Source organism: Sciurus vulgaris (genome assembly GCF_902686455.1).
Source record: "Sciurus vulgaris genome assembly, chromosome: 10".
Classification (NCBI taxonomy): Eukaryota; Metazoa; Chordata; class Mammalia; order Rodentia; family Sciuridae; genus Sciurus; species Sciurus vulgaris.
In genome coordinates, this window is record NC_136470.1 from 118,824,640 (window position 1) to 118,846,769 (window position 22,130).

Genomic DNA, 22,130 nt, shown 5'->3' on the forward strand with positions numbered 1-22,130 from the left:
TCCTCGTTTGCTTCTCTGATCATTTTAATTATGTACATTCTGAACTCCTTTTCTGTCATTTCTTCTGCCATGCTGTCATTGGGTTTTATTGATGTAACATCTAGATTTGTTTGCAGCATTTTCTTTCCTTGTTTTCTCATGTTGTTCAGATATCAGTGGACCGCTGAGATATTGCAGATTTCCTCTGTTGATTTACAATGACCCTGAAGATTTCTATATATATCCCCTCTTAGCCTTCAGTAGGCTGAAGTCTTGGAGGAGGTTGATAATGCGGTGCTCCACAAGGAAGCTGCCTCTCTAGGAGTGGTGGCCTTCAGGTGGGGTATATTCCCTGTTAGTGGGCAGAGGTGCCTCCACTTGTTGACCAATGGTCATCCAAAGGGGACCTAGGCTGTGGGCTGAAGCAAGGCCTGTTTGGGCCTGAGTCTCTGGTTTTACCGTCCTTGTGGGAAACCTCACCCAGCAGGGAAGACTCACCCGGTGGGGAGGTCTTGCTGGTCAGTTTCCTCCTAGAGGTTCCCCTCAATTTACAGCTACTGCCTGGGCTGGGCTGCCTTCCTCTGCAAAGTTTCCAGGGGCCCGGCCCTACCTCCTGGGCCTGGGAGCCTCACCCTTCGCAGATGAATCTCCTTAGGCTGCCCCTCCTCAGAGAATTTGCCCATAGGCCTGGAACCTTCGCTCCGCCCTAAGCCTGTCTCTGTGCGGCTCTTCCACCCAGAAGCCTCCTAGATCCTGGGACCCTGTTTTGCACCTAATCGCCTGGCTGCGTGGCCCCTCCTCTGAGCAGCCACCTGTGGCCCCGAACAATCGCTCTGAGTCCCAGAGACCCGCCACAGGCCTCTTCCTCCAGACAGCCGCCCAGTATGCCGGTGCGGACACTAGGAGTCCAAGAAACTCACTTCGTGCCTCCTCCTCCCACCAACCACCCGTAGCCCGGGGCAATCAATCACTCCGAGTCGAAGTGACCCTGCCCGTTCCTCCTCCTTCTCCAGATAACCCCCCGGGTGTTCAGGAGCAGTCCCTCTGAGTGGCTCTGAATCCACGTGACCCGCTGCACGGGTCCTCTGGGCAACTGCCCGGAGCTCTGGTGTGGTCCCTCAAGACCAAGCGTCCCACCACGCTTCTCCTCCAGGCAGCCCCCCTGTGTTCAGGAGCTGTCACTTTAAGACCAAACAACTCACCACTCGTCTTCTCCTCTGAGCAGCCGCCTGGAGCGCTAATGCAGTCACTGCGAGTCCAAAGGACCCGCCGCGCTCCTCCTTTTCCTCCTTCTCCTACTCCTCCGGGCAGGCCCCGGGGTTCAGAAGTGGTCAGGGTCCAAACAGCTCGCCACGCAGCCCCTTCTCTGGCAACCGCCTGTAGTTCCCGTATAGTCACCCGAATCCAAGCGGCCGCTCCTCTTCCTCCTTGTCCTCAGGGCAGGCCCCGGGGTTCAGAAGCGTCGTTGTGATTCCAAACAGGTCGCCGCCCGGCTTCTCCTCTGGCAACCGCCTGCAGCTCTGGCGCAGTCTCTCCGAATCCAAGTGGCCACGCTCCTCTCCTCCTCCTCAGGGCAGGCCCCGGTGTCCTGAGTCCACACAGTTCTCCCCGCCACTCCTCCCCCGGGCAGCCGCCGGAGCCCCAGTGGCTGCTCCGAGTCCCAGCGCTGTGCCAAGCGGCCTCCTCTATGGCGCTCCAGCGGGGGGAGGGGCGTCTCGCCGGCAGTTCTACTTCACAAAGTTTCCTGCGTTCCGGGACCCCCGTCCCATCCGGGATGCCCCCCCAGGGGGTGAGAGTCACCCGGCTACTTTGAGTTGGTCCCAAGCGTCTCAATATCTCCTCTCTTGAATCCTGAGTTCTGGAGCAACTCGTAATGCAGCCACCCTCTAGGCCGCCATCTTCGGAGTCCCCACTAATTTCTTTTTAACACTGAATAGTTTCCCATTTTTGGATGTGTCACAATCAGTTCATCCATTCACCTACTAAGGGACATGGGTTGCTTCCAAGTTTTGGTGACTGTGTGTAAATCTGCTATGAACATCCATGTTCCGTTTTCTTGTGTGGACATGTTTTCAACTCCTTTAGGTAAATGCCAAGAGCATGCCTGCTGGATCATATGATAAAAATAAGTTTAGTTACAAATTGTCTTCCAAAGTGACTAAACCATTTTACATTCTCACCAGCAGTGAATTAGTATCCCCTTCACTCTACATCCTTACCAGCACATGGTGTTGTCAGTGCTCTAGATTTTGACCATTCTAATAGGTGTGGCATTGTTTTAATTTGCATGTTCCTCATTATATATGACACAGAGTATCTTTTAATATGCTTATTCCCCACCTCTGTATCTACTTTGGAGAGGCCTTGGTTTAAAGTCTTTGACCCATTTTCTAATCAGGTTGTTTGTTTTCTCACTGTTTAGTTTTATGAGTTCTTCGTATATTTTGTGTGATAATCCTTCATTAGATCTGTCTTTTGCAAATATTTTTAAATTTCTCCTTTGACTTATTTCATCAAAGTTTTCTAGTTTCTCATATAGATTTTGATCACATTTTATTAGATTTATGCCTATGTATTTAAGTTAGGATGAATATTAAATAAATGGTATTATGGTTTTAATTTCAAATTCTACTTGTTTATTGTTGATATATAGGAAAGTGATTGATTAACTTTTATTCATTAACCTTGTATTTTCTGCAACCTAATCATAATTGCTTATTAGTTCCATGAGTCTTTTTTTTTTTTTTTTTTTTTTTTGTATCAGGATTTGAACCCAGAGGCACTTATAATTTTTATTTTATTTTTTATTTATTTATTTATTTTGTGGTGCTGGGAATTGAACCCAGGGCTTTGGGCTTGCAGAGCAAGCACTCTACCAACTGAGCTATATCCCCAGCCTGGCACTTACAATTTTTAAAAGTTTTTTATATATGTACTTAATGATTCTTAAGATTCAAATTAAGGGGCTGAGGTTGTACAGCTCGGTGATAGAACACTTGCCTCGAATGTATGAGGCACTGGGTTGCATCCTCAGCACCACATAAATAAATAAAATAAAAGTCCATCTACAACTATAAACAAAAATTTTTTTAAAAAGAGATTCAAATTCAGTGTGATTACTATTTACAATTGAGTTTCCTGTTTTTTTGTTTTTTTGTGTTTTTGTTTTTTGGTACCAAGGATTGAACCCAGGGGCACTTGATCACTGAGCCACATCCCCAGCCCTTTTTTATTTTTTTTAATTTAGAGACAAAATTGCTTAGTGCTTCACTAAGCTGCTGGGACTGGCTTTGAACTCATGATCCTCCTGCCTCAGCCTCCTGAGCTGGTGGGTTTTCAGGCATGTGCCACTATACCTGGCCTGCAATCAGTTTTTGTGTGATTAGTTTAAGTGACATTGGATTTTGTAACTCATGCACCCTTTAGTGCACTCTGTAAAATGCTAGGTACTCCTTAGTTCCCCCCAGAATGCTTTCTGCTCTTTCCTAGATCTGTGGCTTTCTCTAATGTTGGGACTCTTGTTCCCTGTGTGAGTATTCTTTATACCATAGTCCTGAGAAAGACACTTTGAAATTTCAATTTGGAAAGAAAGAGAAAGGGAGAGAATGAAGCAAAGCAACGTAAGTTGAGCTCTCAAATTATTATTTGGATTGTTAGAAACTATTGGCATAAAATACCATTTCCTAGTTCTGGGCTGATACGGATCTTCCACTCTCATAGGCATGGACACCATAAGACTTCCTTTTTCCCTTCCTGCAGTAACTCTGGAAGGTGTTGTTAGTAAACACAATGAGGTTTCATTACCCCTCAAAATTATACCAAGATTCTTTATAGACTAGGACATGTAAGTACAAAACAAAAGATTTCTAATATTGTTTTCCTCTACGATATTGTCTGCCTAAATGGAAGAATGACTGATGAGCAAATTAAGTTAGGAAGCAAGTTATTTTGTCAGATAGCCTGAAGAATGTTGTAGAGAAAACTCCCCTTTCACTCAAGAATGTAAGCAGAAAAAAATTGTTTTCAAAATCAGATAAGCTTACCTGATTTCCTTGCTGCCTATTGTCCACAGAGGAAAATACTAAAATGGTTTAAACAGGTTTCTTTGGTTCTTTACTGATTTTCAGCACGAAGATTAGACACTCAATTAATAGCTGATGGATGAGTGAATTGATGAATGAATGAAATATGAGGTCATATAAAAATAGGTTTTCTCCTTTATTGGACCCCTGAGTCTCCAAAAAGTTGCTCATGAATCTGTGACAATTCATCAGGCCCTTGTTTCTCCTAGATGGATTATTAATAGGCTTAAGGAAAATGGACTCTAGGGGAATTTTTTAGACACCTGTAAATTTGTTTTCCTTGGACAAATGGATGGTTGTTGTGAGGAACTGGTTTTTCATGTGAGTTGGGATATTTTTATGAGAGACCCCTCATAGGTCTTAAAGACTTGTTCTTTAAGATAGGGAGAGATTTTGTAAGACAGTCTCCCTGATAAGCAGCATAGCTATTATCTTCTCAGGAGTTTATTTTAAAAAATCTCTTATATATCTATTTTTCTTTCTTGTTTGCTTTTTACTTTTACTTTGTACATGACCCATATATTTTGAAACTTAAAAGTGAAATCAATGTCAGAGGGGCTGGTATTCACACCTTTCCATTATCAACTGCAGTGGATGTGTTTGTCAGCTGCTTCTGAACATCTGTAAGAAAAAGCACAGTGTGTATCTGTACCAAAGAATGAAAAATATAAGGAAAGACAGGAGTTATTTAACAACATGATATGGCATCCAAAGCAGTTTGCACCATCTGAAATGCTGTTAAATGAAGATGTTTCATTTTTTAAAGCAGATATTGTCAATACCCTTGACAGAAGATCTATAAATAGGCAGTCTAGTTATTCACTTCTAGCCCCAGTCTGAGCATCACAAACCTTGTTCCTATGCCAAAATTAGGGGAAAAGAAAATATCCATTGCCCTGTTAGCTCTTTTTCTCCTTATGTAAATTTCACTCTGGATCAGTGGGGTTCCTAGAATCTCTCATCCCTTGTTTGTGTCCAGATCTGTATCAACCCTGGGAGATTTGAAAACCCAGAATGTTTAAATAACCTTTATGGCTTACTAGATCTGTATCTTTGGACAAATTATTTGAGCTTTCTGAATGTCCCTTTCCTGATCCATAACATGGGAAAGAAAATGTTAGATACTTCCATTTGTTTAATATGAATGTTGAATTAAATACAATAAAGCAAACAGAGACACATTGTTTTATTCCATGTTGCTGACTGAGTATTGCTAAATGAGTAGCATTAGGGATTTGGGTACATACGGAAAAACAGAAGTATAACAGAACATACCAAGGAAGGTGATATTTGCCACTTGAAAGTGAGGCTATAGAATGACACTGGCAAAGTTATCTTTGAAGAGTATAGTTCTTGCAAATATTTGGTGTATGCAAATAAGTAAAGTCTAGTGATGAACATCCTAGATAATATGAAGATTTAGCAAAAGTTTTAAGACACTGGCTCCTGTTTTAGAGAGCTGCTGCTGTATAATTTAATAGAAACTCACAAAAGCTGGAGATCCTGAACTTATTTTTTTCTGGTGGTACTGGGTATTGAACTGAGGGCCTAGTGCATACTAGGCACATAGTCTGCTACTGAGCTATACCCCCAGCCCCTACACTTTCTTTTTTTTTTTTTTTTAGGAACTGGTTTTTTTTTTTTTTTTTTTTTTTTTTAAGGAACTGGTTAGTTTTATATCTGAGGAAAATATTAGAAACTTATAGTTACCAGATAGGTAGAGGAAATCTTAGAAGATGATTAGGATTTATAGTCACTGAAGATATAATAGATTTGCCCATAAAATTTAATCTTTAATTTTTTTTATTTTTAGTGCATTGGAGTTTTATATAATAGTGGGGTTCATTTTGACATATTCATAAAGACATAAAACAAGTTTTCTCCATTTCAATCACCAATATTACCCTTTCTTTCTCCCTCCCCCAATCTCTTTCCTTTAAACTATTGATCTTCCTTCTGTTTATTTATTATTTATTATTTGGTGTCCTATAGTTCTATATAAAATTGGAATGATTGTGATATATTCATATAAGCACATAGCATAATTTGGTCACCTTTATTCCCCATTTATTCCCCTTTGCCTCCCCCACGTCTTTGGTCCCCAACTTCTACTCTTCTGCTCTCCCTCTTATTTTCTCAAGATTCCCTTCTTATATTCCTTATGTTTCTCTTGCTTCCATATAGGGAAAACATTCAATCCTTGACTTTGTGAGTCTGACTTATGTCATATAGCGTGATAGTCTCCAGTTCCATCCATTCACCAGCAAATGACATAATTTCATTCTTATTTATGACTCAGTAGAACTCCATGATAGATAGATAGACAGACACATACATACATACATACATACATACATATCACATTTTCTTTATCCATTTGTCTATTGATGGTACTGAGGCTAGTTCCATAACTTGACTATTGTGGATTGTGCAGCTAAAAACATGGGTGTGTATGTATTGCTCTAATATGCTGACTTCAGTTCTTTGGGGTAAATACCAAGAAGTGTGATATATGGGTCATGTGGTGGTTCCATTCCTGGTCTTTTGAAGAATCTCCATACTGCTTTCCAAAATGGTTGTACTAATTTGAATTTTACCAAACAGGTATAAGTGTACCTTTTCCCCCAAATCTTCATCAGCAATTATTGTTATTTGTATTCTTGATGATTACCATTCTGACTGGAGTGAGATGAAATCTCAGGATGGTTTCAATATTCCTTTTCCTTGATTGCTAGGGATGTTGAACAATTATTCATACATTTGTATTTCTTCTTTTGAAAAATATCTCTTTAGATATTTTACTCATTTGTTGAATGGGTTATTAGTTTTTTAGTGTTAAGTTTTTTAATTTCTTCATATATTCTGATAGTCCCCTACTGGAAGAGTAAATGGCATTCTGGAGGCTTTCTGTTCATTTTCTTGGTTTCTTTGCAGTGAAGAAGTTTTTTTTTAAATTTAATGCTAGCCCACTTACTGAGTGTTGGTTTTATTTCTTGAGTTGTAAGAGTCTCATTAAGAAAGTCAGTACCAACGACAAGAATGGGATCCTAATTAGAATAAATTATACTCTGTGTATGGATAATATGTCAAAATATACTCTACTGTCATGTATATCTAAAAAGAACAAATGACAAATAAAAATAAAAAAGAAAGTCAGTGCCCACACCAGTGTGTTGGGATGTTGCCTGTATATTTTCTTCTAGCAGTTTCTTATTTCTGGTTTAATTCCTAGGTATTTGATCCATTTTGGATTGACTTTTGTGCAGGATGAAAGGTAGGATCTAGTTTCATTCTTCTATATATGGATATCCAGTTTTCCTAGCACCATTTGTGTAAGAGATTATCTTTTCTCCAACTTATGCTTTTGGTGCCTGGCCAAGGATCAGATGGCTGTATTTATGTGGATTTGTCTCTGTCTTCTAGTTTATTCCATTGGTGTTCTTATCTGTTTTTATGCCAAAACCATGCTGTTTTTGTGACTATAACTCTGCAGTATAATTTGAAACCAGGTATTGTGATGCCTCCAGCCTCACTCTTATTGCTCCAGATTGCTTTGGCTATTCTGGGTCTCTTAATCTTCCATATAAATTTTAGGACTATTTTTTCTAGTTCTGAGAATATCATTGATATTTTCTTGGGGATTGCACTGATTCTGTAGATTGCTCTTGGAAATAGAGTCATTTTATTCTTTTTAAAATTTTTTTATTTGTTCTAATTAGTTGTACATGACAGTAGAATGCATTTATACATTTTGATAAATCATACATAAAAGAGTGTAATTTCTTATTTTTCTGATTGCATATATTGTAGGATCACATCAGTCATGTAGTCATATATGTACATGAGGTAATCATGTCTGTTTCACTGTACTATCCTTCCTACCTCCATATCCCTTCCCCTCCCTCCACTCCCTTCTACCTAATATAAAATAACTCTATTCTTCCCTAGCACTACCCTCCTTATTGTAATTAGCATCCACGTGTCAGAGAAAACATTCGGCCTTTGGTTTTTGGGGTTCGGCTTATTTCACTTAGCATGATATTCTCCAACTTCATCCATTTACTAGCAAATGCCATAATTTCATTTTTCTTTAAAGCTGAGTAATATTCCATCATATATATATATATTCCATATATATATATTCCATATATATATATGATGCATCTTAAGCATCTAGAAATTTGTGGTGTATATATATATATATATACACACACATACATATCTGCATTTTCTTTATTCATTCATCTGTTGAAGGACGCCTCAGTTGGTTCCATTTTGATGATATTAATTCTACCTAGGTTTTCCCATCTTCTAAGGTTTTCTTCAGTTTCTTTCTTCAGTATTCTATAATTTTCATTGTAGAAGTGTTTTACTTCCTTAGTTAGATTTGTTCCCAAGAATTTTTTGAGGCTACTGTAAGAGTTTTCTTTATTTCTTTCTCAGCAGATTCATTATTGGAGTATAGGAGAGTTAATGAATTTTGTGTGTTGTTCTTGTGTCCTACAATGTCACTGAATTTGTTTGTCAGCTCTAGCAGTCTTCTGGAGGAGGTTTTTGGGATCTGCTAAGTACAGGAACATGTCAACATCCCAGATAGTTTGACTTCTTCTCTTCCTAATTGTGACCTTTTAATTTCCTTATCCTGCCTGATTGTTCTGGATAAAGTTTCAAGAATATTGAATAGGAATGGTGAAAATGGACATCATTATCTTGTTCTAGATTTCAGAGGAAATTCAGTTTTTCTCTGTTCAGTATGATGTTGGCATGGGTTTATCTGTTTGATATTCAAGTTCATTCCTTCTATGCCTAGTTTCTTCAGTGTTTTTAGCATTAATGAGTGTTGGATTTTCTCAAAGGCTTTTTTTTGCATCTATTGAGACGATCAGGGATTTTTGTCCTTGTTTCTATTTTTGCAGTGAAATATGTTTTTTGAATATATATATTGAGCCAACCTTGTATCCCTAGGGTGAAATCCACTTGATCATAGTAGTAGAAGTAGTTTGCTAATATTTTATTTAGGATTTTTGCATCTATATTCATCAGGCATATTGGTCTGTATGTTTTTTCAATGTCTTTACTTGGTTTTGGTATCAGGATGATACTGGCTTCATAGAGTGAGTTTGCAAAATGTTTCTCCCTTTCTATTTCGTGGAATATTATGAGGAGGGTTGGTGTTATATCTTCTTCAAAGGTCTGGCAGAACTCAGCTGAGAATCCATCTGGACCTGGGCTTTTCTTGTTGTTGGAAGACTTTTTACTAGTACTTCAAACTTGTTGCTTGACATTGGTCTGTTTAGACTTTCTATATCCTCTTGGTTCAATTTGAGAAGCTCTTAAGCATCTAGAAATTTGTTCATATCATTTAGATTTTCCAGTTTATTAGAATATATATTTTCAAAATAGTCCCTTATAATCTTGATTTCAACATTGTCTATGGCGATATCTCTTTTTTCATCTCTAATTTTGTTGATTTGGAGTCGTCTCTCTGTTTTTGTTAGTTTGACTAAGAGTTTACAAATATTGTTGCATTGATCCTTTGTATTGTTTTTTAATTCTCAATTTCATTAATTTCTACTCTAAGTGTATTACCTGTCCTCTTCTGGTTTTTGGAATTAGTTTGTTCTTGCTTTTCTGGGGTCTTGAGATATAGTATCAGATTGTTTATTTGGGAAAGTTCTTTTTTAAAAAATATAGTCATTTAACACTATAAACTTCCCTCTTAATACTGCCTTCATAGTGTCCCAGATATTTTCATATATTGTACCACTATTCTATTTTGGTTTTAGGAAATTTTAAAACATTTTTTAATCATTTCTTCTATGATTAATTCCTCATTTAAAATAGTTTTCTTCAATCTCTATGTGTTTATGTGGTTTCTATAATTTTTCTTGATTTTGATTTCTAATTTTATTCCATTATGATCTGATAAAATGCACAGAATTATATCAATTTATTTTGTATGTGCTAAGACTTACATTGTGACCTAGAATGTGGTCTGTTTTGGAAAAGGTTCCATGGAGCTGCTGAGAAAAAAATAAATTCAACTGTTTTTAAATGAAATATTCTATAGATGTTGATTAGTCCATTTGGGTCAGAAGTATCATTATTGATTTTATGTATGGATGACCTGTCTATGAGTGAGAGGGGTGTGTTGAAATCACCCAGAACTATTGTATTGGGGTCTATCTGGGATTAATGTCAAGAAGTGTTTGTTTTATGTAATTTGGTACACTGACATTTTAGGCATAAAATATTTACTATTAGTGTATCTTCTTATTGTATTATTTCCTTTACCTTCTTTGTCTCTTCCAATTAACTTTTGATTGAAATCTGCTTTGTCAGATACGAGAATAGTTATTCCTGCTTATTTTCAGACTCCATTTGCACTGAATATCTTTTTCCGTCCTTTTACTTTCAGACCATGGATGTCTTTGCCTATGAGATGAGTCTCTTGCAAATAGCATATAGTTGGATCTTATTTTGTAATCCATCTGTCCATTTATGTTTATAAACATAAATTGGAGAGTTGAGACCATTTATATTCCATGTTATTATGGATAGGTGTTCATTATTTCCTGCCATTCTGATTTGTTTTCTATGAATTTGGTCTTGATTTTCATTTAGTTGTTGTTCTAGGGAACTTCATCCATATTGAAGCTCTGTGGTTTGTTTTCGAGTTCTTCTGTGTATGGTATATCGTTAAGTATTTTTTGTAGTGCTGGCTTGGTGGTTATTAATTCTTTTAGTTTATCCTTATTGTGGGTAATTTTTTTTCTTTTTCCATTCTTTAAGATAACTTTGCTGAACATAGCAATCCTGGCTAGCAGTTGATTTCTTTCAGAGCTTGAAATATCTCATTCCAAGCCTTCCTTGATATTAGAGTCTGAGGTGAGAAGTCAGAAGTGAATCTTATTGGTCTACCTCTAAGTGCAACCTGAAATTTTTCTCTTGCAGCTTTTAATATTTTTTTCCTTACTCTCTTGATTATGGTCTGTCTTATAGAGGTTCCTTTTTGATCTTACCTATTTGGGATTCTATATGCCTCCTGTATGTGGATGTTTATCTCATTTCTAAATTTTGTAAAATTTTCTGCTATTTTTTCACTTCTCCTGTTCCAAACAATGAACAGAGTCTCTGACCTATAAGTGATTTAATATCAAATCATAAAACACATTTACTTTTTAAAATCTTCTATGCTTTAAGAAAGATATATCTTGGAAAGGAATCCTACCCAGCCTTCCTGGCCCATGTATCAATCTGGGTCCTGTTACAAGAAACTACATGGATTAATGTTATTGAGAGAATTTGATATAGCAGGGAACTAAAAAGACCAAAAGGGAACACTGAGTGCTATAGCTTGAATGTATATGTGCCCCCAAAATTCATATGTTTGAACTTAATTACTGATGTGGTGGGGTCTTTGGGGAAGTGATTAAGTCTTGAAGGCTCTCATTAATGTGATTAGTCCCCTTATAGGGCTGGAGGGAAGTAGCCAGGCCCTTTGCCTTTCTACCCTTCTGCCATGTAAAAACACATAGATGGCACTGTTAATAAGGAACAGGTCCTTACTAGGCACTGAATCTGCTGGCTCCTTGATCTTGGTCCTTCCCACCTTCAGAACTGTAAGCTATAAATGTCTGTTCTTTATAAATTATCCTGTCTCAGTGAACTAAAACACTGGAGTATTATGGAATAGTAATTGCAGGACCAGCAGTAGGCTGGGAGACTAAAAGGAAGGGTTGGAAGTATTAACACTTAGAGGCTTGGGGGTTCCCTGTGGAGCAAGGACTCAGATCTTTAAGGTGGAGGTGTGGTTTAGCTCCTGCTGATATCTCTGAATCTGGAGGAGGGACCCAGTGCAGTGTTACCCATATTGTGGAGGAGTGGGTGCCAGCCAGCTTGCGCTATGCCTTTGAGAGGAAACTGTGAGACTGGGTCTCCAAGCATTGGAAAAACTGAAAACTGGATACCATTGCTGTTACAGAAAAAACATTGCCACTGTAGGGTAACTCCTGATTTTTCTCTTCTCCATCTTTCCAGTCTCTCATTAGCACCTCCTGTTGGCAAAGCCTAGTATAGAGACTGGAAAGCTAAATTTAGTTCATCAGAGCCTTGGGCTCATCACCTCAAAGCAGAGTACAGAAGAATAGGTTTGGAGTGGAGACAGTAGCTTAAAAACTGGCACAGCTTGCCTGCCCACTCCACACTAAAGGCGTTCTTGGAGCAGATTATGCTAGTGTGCTTCTTGTTTTACTGGGAAACTTGAGCAATTCCTTTAGTATTAGTGGAAAAGAATCTTGATATTCTATTGTTGTGGGACAAGCCTTTGTAAGTGCACTTATATGTTTTCTTACAATTATTTTATTACTTTATATTCTCATTATTCAGGATCAAGTACAACAGCCAAACAATTTTCAAGTTAAACATAAAAAACCAACAAACCAGTAACTTATAGTTCTCTTAAGGGATTAAAAAAAAAAAAGCTGAGGAGCTTTTTACATTTTACTTTTCATTTAACTTCTTTTTAAAATTGCATGTATTTAATGTGTACAACATGTTTTGATATACTTATAATCAAGCAAATTAAAATACATATTGTCTCATAAAGTTACTTTTCTCTTTATGTGTGTAGTAAAAGTACCTAAAATCTGCTTTTTTTTTTTTTTTTTTTTTTTTGGAGGGGGGGGAATACCAGCATAGAATACAATATTATCAGCTCTAGTCTTTATGTTGTACATTAGATCTTGAGAATTGCCAAGCACAGTGGTGAACGCCTATTATCCCAGAGGCTCAGGAGACGGAGGCAGGAGGATCACAAGTTCAAAGCCAACCTCAGCAACTTAGCAAGGCCCTAAGCTACTGAGTGAGACCCTGTCTCTAAATAAAATTCTAAAAAGGGCTGGGGATTTGGCTCAGTGGTTAAGTACCCCTGGGGTCAATCCTGGTATTAAAAAAAAAATCTTTAGAATTATTCACCTTATATAACTATAACTTTGTCCCCTTTAGTTTGCATCTTTCCATTTCCTCCACTGCAACTACCACAATTCTACTCTCTAATTCTGTGTATTCAGTTGTTTTTTTTTTTAAAGTATTTCACAAATAAATGACATCATACAGAAATTTTCTTTGTATGTCTAGCTTATTTCACTTAGCACAATTCCTCTAGGTTTATCCGTTATTACAGATGGTAGGATCTCCTCTTTTAAGGCTAAATAATATCCCAAATATATACGCCATAATTTCTTTATCCATTTATCTGTTTATCAACACTTAGATTGTTTCCATAACTTTCCATGTTCGTAGTTTTTTAGTCAGTCTTCAACACAAAGGCATAACGATTTTTATGACTTTCTACATGTATACATATATGCAAAGACAGTTCTCAAAAGTCTGTTTGTTTTCTTCCATATACCAGGTAGACAGTCATTCTGTAGTTATTATAAACTTTTGATTCAAACAGCCTAATTTCCTATAAAAGGAAAGAAACATTATGCCTCTATGATTTTCTACTCAAATAGAATTTTTAATGCAAATGAAAGCATGAATCAAGCCTAAAAACAACCTAATTGCTAATCACCATATTTTTAAATGTCCCTAATTACAGCAAAATTTAAAGTGAAAACAAGAATATTAGATTCTTAAATGTATCTGTAATTGGTATCTCACTCATAAAGCTAATCTTACATGTCCTCCCTTTTAGAGAAACACTGTTTTACTCACATTGATTCTGTTATTAGGAATGAACATAGAAGGTAAACTTAATAGCCTTTCTAAGTGACAGAGTTCTTAAGATACACTGTTCCAAGTCTTCTCCTTTTGCCTATATTTTTGAAAAGCAGAACATGCATTAACTAATTTTCTTTAGGCTCCCACCCTGGGTTCCTGCCTTTATTTTGATTGTGTGTGGCATGTGGTTGTTGTTTTTAAACAGTGTCTTCATGTCTCTCTATCCTTAGGCAGCAACTGAGAGGGAAAGCCTGTGTATGACAGCATCAGACATGTCTGGTTTGAATCAGAGAGGTGAAAAATGTTCCTCTAAACTTCAGTTTGTGAATTTTTGAAGTTAGCATTTGCATTTCCCTTAATTTGCAAGAACTGATGGCAAAGGAACCGTCACACAGGAAGAATTAAATACAAAACTGCTGGTTTAAACACGTGAGCAATTTCATCTTTGCTGGAATTAACACTTCAGAGAACATCATAGTAGTACATGGGGAGGTTAGAGAGGAGCTTTAAAATGGTTTAATTCCAAAAGGAATTTGAGGTCCTCAAACTACTCAAACTGCTGGGCCTTCTATTCTTCTCATCCTACATGGAAATAATGGGATGAGACTTCAGTCCCACAAGCTGCAGTTTGTGGACTGAAGCTGAGGCAAATAATGAATTACCACTCAGACCTAGGTCATTGTCAGCAGCACCAGGTAGTATGTGATCAAGGAAATTTCAAGGGATTCTGTGACAAAATCATGAAATTTTGGAGAAGAAAACAAATACCATCTGTTTCCTTGCAAGAGTGAAAAAACTAAGCACTGTTTTAAATGGAGTGGTGATTTTGTTCCTGGTGCTGATGCTGAGGTAGAAGTGATAGGCTGCACCAGCTCAGTACCTTTGTCACCTCATAACATTTGCAGGAGGCATCCTTGGGTCTCAGAAGCAATGCTCACAGCCCTCAACACTGAGTGGTAATGATTGGGAGCTCACACCTATTTCCCCTGTCTTCTGATCCTCTAAGTGCCAGGTAAACTGTTCAGTGGCCCCCACTCTTAATTCTCCCTCAATCTCTAATCCCATTAGATAAAATAATACAGTAGAATGGAAGACAGGAAAGAAAGGAAGGGAAGGAGGGAGAAAAGAAGAATGTGTGAGAAGGGAAATTGGAAGGAGGGTGACCTCATTTACAATTGTGTCATCTTTTGGAGTTCTTGACTTCTGTTTCACATCCACACAAATATGCAAATGCAATTATATCCCACTCACTATCTCCATATTAAAATGGAGCAGTTACCTTCATACAGTGTTAGAGAGTGTTGATTGGTACATTTGATGATGCTTAGAGACATTTTGGGTTGTCATAGCTGGTGTGGGTTGGGAAGATATCACTGGCATATAATGGGAACAGACTAGAGATACTAGTAAACATTCCAGAGAGCACAGGCCATTCCCTACCCCCAAGGAATTATGTGGCTCAAAATGTCAATAATGGCGAGGTTGGGAAAGTGTTTATTGTGGATCAAATGGTGGTTTTCAAAGGATATGTCTACATGGAGCCAGTGGATATGACCACATTTAGTAAGAGGTCTCTGCAGAAGTAAAAAAAGACACAGAGAAGGCCATGTGAAGACAAGGCAGGTTTGGAGTAATGCTTACACAGGCCAAGGAATGTCAAGAGTCAAAAGCTGGAGGAGTTAAGAAATAGACTCTGCCCCAAAGTCACTGAAGTCAACACCTTGATTTCTGGTTTCTGCCCTCCAGAATTGAAAGAGAAAAAAAAAAAAAACTGTTATTTTAAGTCACTAGTTTGTGGAAATTTGTTATAGTAGCCCTAGGAAACTAATGTACTGCCTTCTACAGTTTGGATCTTAAGTGTCCCCAGTGGTCCATGTGCTAAAGTGGTCCCCAGGGTGGCACTACTGGAGTGCGGTAGAACCTTTGGGAGGTAGGTCCTGCCAGGAGGTCCTTTGGTCACTGAGGCATGCTCTCAAAGGGGATTGTGGGGCTTGAGTCTCTTCCCCTTCCTTCTTTGCTCCCTGGCTTGTGGTCCGGTTCTGTTCTGGCATGCATTCCCACTGTGATGCACTGCCTCATTAGTGCCTCAAAGCAATGCCTCCATCTTGGACTGGAACCTCTAAAATAAACCTTTTCTCCTTACCAAAGACAAAAAAGGTGTTTATTAATGCAATAATGCAGAGTAGTTTGGCAATGCTTGTTCAAAATTTTTAAGTGAAAATATTTAATCTAGCAATTCCAGAGTTTGTGCTATAGCAATACTTGTATAAATGCACAATGTATCTATCAAAGGTTTTTTTGTTTGTTTGTTTTTGGTTTTGTTTTGAGGCAGTATCTCATAATATTGCCCAGCTGCTCTTGCATTCCTGGGCTCAAGTGATCCTCCTGCCTCAGCCTCCCAAGTTGCTGGGACTATAAGTATGAACCACTGCACCAAGTTAATAGGATTGTTTTAATTTAAAAAAAGTTATAAATAGACTAATGGTATCAGTAAGAACTAGTTTAAAAAATTAGCATATGTCTCTGTAAAGGAATACTGTCCTGGCATTAAAAAGAAGGGAGGAAGATCTGTATGTACTTACGTGGTAAGCTCTCTAAATTATACTGTTAACTGAGAAAAGCAAGATACAGAACCATAAGCATGGTGTCATTCCCATCCACATGTTATTTTTTAGCATGTGCACTTATACATGTGTGTATTTATAAAGCATAGTTAATATACTATATTTATATCCAACAGAATATTCTATAGCCATTACAAACAGTATTTTGGCAAAACTTTGAATAACTTGGGACATCCTTGTGATGTAATGCTAGCAACAACAACTAAAAAGGACCTTAGCATCATGGTTTTTGTCCACTTTCTTGAGCGTTTTCCAATGTAATTAAATAGTCCCCCCAAAGTCATTATTTTATCTATAATATAATATCCCTCTGGATTGTTTTCAGTTTCTCCAACTCATTTATAATGTTAACAAACATTTTTAACCTAATGTTATTTTAAAATTTTAGGTTCTTTCCTAAGATAAATGTCGTATAATTACTGGGTCATAGAATGTGACCTTTTATTATAATTACTGATTCATAGGATGTGACCCTTGATATTGCCATATTGGTTTCCATAATCCACAAAGATTTATAGTGTAGTACTTCAATTTTTGCTAATGTGATTGGTTATAATGAGTAATCGTTTATTTGACAGACTTTTAAATTTTAAGCAATATAGTTATTAATGCCCACTCTTATTAATGTCTACCTACCTCACAGGCACTGGGCTCACCATTACAGATAAGACCTGATTCTGCCTCACTACTCAAAGTATGATCTTGGACTGGCATGGAGGAAATAGACACTTGAATGTACAATTACACTATCGTGTGATTTGGGCCATTATAGACTCATGCCCAGCCCAATGGCAACTCAGCATACTTAGTATAATTGTAATCATTAACCAAAACGGAGCTAGATTACTATTCTTTTGTTTTAATCTTCCTTTCCCACCTCCAACTAGAGCATAGTATTAACTTGGCGGTGGGTCTGTTATGAGAAACATCTTTCTTTATTCCTGTCATAGTTCAGTTATGAACTGCACCTGCCTGTGAAAAGGAAAGGAAGTAGAAAAGAAAGTTAACTCTAATTGTAGTGTCAAGGTTTGGCACCATTTATGTATTTCTTTTACAGATTCAAAAATAAGCCTCCTTCAAGGATATGTGAATGCATTCATCTTGAATCTGTAGCCAAACCTGACTTTCTAATACCCCATTTTCCCCTGGTTGCTCAGAATAGAAAGATGGTTGTCTAGACTCTAAAATCATTTCCACCAACTTCCAAAAATATCTTCAAAGAAAAGAGAAAACTCACTGGGCATGGTGGCATACGCTTGTAATCCCAGCAGCTCAAAAGGCTGAGGCAGGCGGATCACAAGTTCGAAACCAGTCTCAGCAAATTAGTGAGGCCCTGAACAACTAAGTGAGAGATTCTGTCTCTAAATAAAATGTTTTTCTCTTTTTAAAATTCTTATTTGTTCTAATTAGTTATACTTGACAGTAGAATGCATTCATGCATTTTGATAAGTCATAAATAAATGAAATATAATTTCTCATTTTCCTGATTGTACATATTATAGGATCACACTGGTCATGCAGTCATATTTTGAAAGGGTTAGGGATGTGGCTCATGAGTTCAACCCCTGGTAAACCATACCCGCCCCCCACCAAAAAAAAAAAAAGAAAGAAAAGGAGAAAACCCAGCTACCTGGCTCCACAAATAGCACTGTCTACTCTCAATGTTTCTTAGGTCAAGAAATTCTAAAATGAATATTTTAATTTGGTTGAATTTGAAATTGCCAATATTTGACTTTTTAACCTATAAAAGTGACAATTCCATGTGGCTCAACATGAAACCTTTGATTTAATTCTTATTTCCTCCTAACTGCCCATACATTAAACCTAATCAGAACTTTGATTTATACAAAATGACTTCTGAAATACCTGCCCCAGTAAAAAGAAAAGAAGAAAAAAGTTATTAACACAGCCTTATGCCTATTTGACACTTCCTAGCCAGATCTTCAGTAAAACAAAATTGGAATACAGTATTTCCCAAATTGAAGGGGGAAAGGTTTCCTGCTCGTTTAAGCAAAAAGATTTCTAGTCAAAGCAGAGTTAAGATTCAGGAGCAAACCTAGGCAGGCAGGCCCAGGGAACTACCAAACAAGCTTTGATGTATACTCTCCGCCCCACGCAGGGGGTCCTCTTAAGACACAGAACTGTAGTTTGATTAATACTGACAGTGTATTATAAATCAAGAATTAGTTATCATTTGTTTTATGTTTTTTAATTTTAATTAACAAATAGTAATTGTATTTGGGTACATGTATATAATGTGTAATGATCAGATAAGAGTAATTAGCATATCTGTCACCTCAAACATTTATCATTTATCAAAGCCGACTATTAAAGCAAGTCTATTCACCAGAGATGGAGAAGAGGGGAGGAGAGAGGGAGAGAAGAAAAATCTTCAGCCTGAATCTGATAGTTGTCCCTTTTCTATTAATTTTAGATAAGCTCATACTGTGAAAAGGTTAACTTAGTACTTTAGCAGAAGGTTCTGGTATGGGAAACGGTGCCTCTGAATTTAGGAAGCTGGCCTGATCCTAGGGGAGAATCAAAATTTTGTCAAATCTTCTTTGTAGCTTGAACTGCTTTCTAGAGTCTTGCTACTCAAACTGGAATCATGGCACAAGCCAGTGTTTCTCAAACTCCAATATGCATATGAATCGCCTAAGGTCTAGTTTAAATGCAGGTTCTGATTTAGTAGGTCTAGTGGGATCCAAAATTGTGCATTTCTAACCAGCTCACATGTGATGCAATACTGCCTAGATTATATATGTTTTTTTTCTAATTTTTATTTTTACAGACTGTATTTTGATTCATTGTACATAAATGGGGTACAACTTTTCATTTCTATGGTTGTTTACACAATGTAGATTCACACCATTCATGTAATCATACATATACATAGGGTAATACTGTCTGTCTCAGTCTACTAACTTTTCTTCCCCCCAACCTCTCCCACCCCATTTTCCTCTACACCATCCAAAGTTCCTCCATTCTTCTCTTGCCACCCTCCCCCCATTACGTATCATCATTGACTTATCATAGAAAACATGTAGTCTTTGGTTTTTTGAGATTGGCTAATTTCACTTAGCATGATATTCTCCAACTCCATCCATTTACCAGCAAATGCCATAATTTAATTATTCTTTATGGCTGAGTAACATTCCATTGTGTATGTATACCACAGTTTCTTTATTTCTTTATAAATTGAAGGACATTTAGGTTGGTTCCACAAGCTAGCTATTGTGAATTGAGCAGCTATGAACATTGATGTGGCTGCATCACTGTAGTATGCTGATTTTAAGTCCTTTACACCAAAAATACAAAGAACCCAACCAATAAATGGGCTAAGGAACTGGGCAGAGACTTCACAGAAGAAGATATACAGATGATCAATAAATATATGAATAAGCGTCCATCATCTGTAGTAATTAGAGAAATGCAAATTAAAACCACCCTAAGATTTTATCTAACTCCAATTAGAATGGCGACTATCAAGAATACAAGCAACAATAGGTGTTGGAGAGGATGTGGGGAAAAGGCACACTCATGCATTGCTGGTGGGACTGCAAATTAGTGCAGCCACTCTGGAAAGCAGTGTGGCGACTCCTCAGAAAGCTTGGAATGGACCCACCATGAGACCCAGCTATCCCACTCCTCAGTTTATACCCAGCATGCTAGATTATATGTTGAATGGTGAGGCTTTTGAGTAAAGTACCCTAATGATGGTCTTGGTTCATCTTTTCTAGATCACTGGTCCAACCCTGAAAATAAGAGGGTCTCACTCCCTGTTAGTGACCTTGATCTCACCTCTTTGGACTCCACCTGTAAAATGGAGTTGTAGAGCCCACTGAAGGACAGAATCTTAGACTTTCCCCTTATAGGTGCTTTGGAGATTATCCGATCCAACCTCTTCCCTATATTCCCCATCTTATCTGTGCCTGAAAGCTCATTCCTGAGATTTTAACCACTGAGTCTGCAGTTGTTATTCTGGTCATATCCCAGGTGTCTTGGTAAAGTTCTGCTGTATAAGAGCCTCTTGCGGGTATTTTCAAATAAGTGGAAGTAACAAATAATAATAATAATAATAATAATAATATTGCTCAAAACTACTCAGCAAAATGCACTCTAATGAAGGATGAAATCCTTTGGTTTCAGAAGGCAATGAAAAACCAGCATTTGTAGGTGAGAGGATTTCGCAGTTTCCCTCCTGCCCTTCCCCCTTACAGCAGCAGGTGCTAAATAAAGCACAGCTCAGTCTTGATTCATCCCCTTCTGTCAAGAGCAGGTGTCAGCTTCAATTATTGTTTTGCAAATTCATTTCAGTCCTTCAATGCAATTCATAGGAGAATGAGGTATTGATTCTCCAATCTCAACCACTTTTCCTAAGGCCTCTACCACACATTGTCCTTCCTGGTCTTTCTCTCTCCCTCCTTCCCTCCCCACCACCACTGTAATGCAGGTCACATTCCTGGCAAGTGTTCAGAAATAAACATAAATAAATAATCTATAATCATCAAAGGAGAGGTGTAATAAAGCATTTGGATGTGTTTGAGAAAGAAACTGGTGGAAATCATTTTTTACTTACAGTGAAACATAATGAATCTGCTCCTTTTTTCTTTGTAATATTGCTGTAGCACTGTTTTTAAAGTTCAACAGGCCCTCTTCTTAATGAAAGTCTCTAATCAGTAGAGTTCACAACATATGAGGGTGAGCATAATTTACTGTGTAAACCAAGATGCTTTTGAGAGTGGAAGGGCAGCCGCTGGTGCTCCCACATTAGGCATGCCAGGGACTGTCTCAAGTTGACTGAGACACATGGCCATTCTAATTACAGGCAGTTTGTGATGTGGGACTGACTCAGTGACAGTTTGGCACTGACAGTGAATCTGTCAAAGGAAAAATGCACCAAACCAGATTAAATAGGCAAGGAGATTAAATTGCAATAGGAGAGAGATTAAACTCAATTTCTGAATGCAGCAGGGACAGCTGGGGATTTATAGCCAAAGAGCAGGGTGAGAGGGTCTGTGGATGAGAAAGCGAAATTTAGTTAGGTGTCAAAGGTGGGAAATTTGTTGCCTAGACTCACCAGGATGAGGCCTTTCCAGAAAAGGGCTTAGAAAGGAGGAACCTGATTAAAGTGTTGTGGAGGAGGAAGTCCTTGTCAAATATCAACACAACAAAGCAGCTGTTTCAATTGACTGTACAGGAAGGAAACCCTGTTCTAGTCATAAGAACTCATCCTTGCTCTGAGAAATTCTTCCAGACTTATTTGTTCTAATTTGTTTTCCTTTGTGATTTCATTTTCCTTTGCAATTTTAATTATTTTTGTTGTATTTGATTAGGAAACCTATTTTATCTTCTGATCTTTGCTTCTACTTCAGTAAAGCTGGGCTGAAATTAACTTGAAAGAATTTTTTTAAATGTAGTTTGACTTGATTGTGGGAAGACATTTATAATTCAGCCAGGAAGGCCTGCATGGAATGACCCTCATTTCACAGTGCATTGTTGAGTGGGGCTTAGGGAACAGAAGGAAAAGCAAGAGGGGTTTTCTTGTAGTCCCTAGTGGAGGCTCCATGAGGGATCTGCTGCCCTCTGTAGCCCAGTGCTCACCACTGGCCCGCCCCTTCCCCACTCTTGAACATTGTCTTTCTTGTCTATGAAATGAAGGTATTCCATTAAAATATTTTAAGACATCCTATGATAAAGTTATGAAAAGTCATTGTGC

General features: G+C 37.9%; 1 protein-coding gene across 9 annotated transcripts in view; it reads left to right on the top strand.

The window, feature by feature from the left end:
- NEK11 (NIMA related kinase 11) overlaps positions 1–22,130 on the top strand; it is a 349,893-nt gene that overhangs the window by 297,605 nt on the left and 30,158 nt on the right. For 4 of the 9 annotated variants that reach the window (XM_079101289.1, XM_079101284.1, XM_079101286.1 and 1 more), the window contains one exon: positions 7,294–7,335. The exons of the other annotated variants lie outside the window; for them this stretch is intronic. In XM_079101289.1, coding sequence (XP_078957415.1) covers positions 7,294–7,335 — 42 coding nt within the window. The remainder of the gene's footprint in view (positions 1–7,293; positions 7,336–22,130) is intronic. 9 annotated transcript variants of the gene reach the window in all.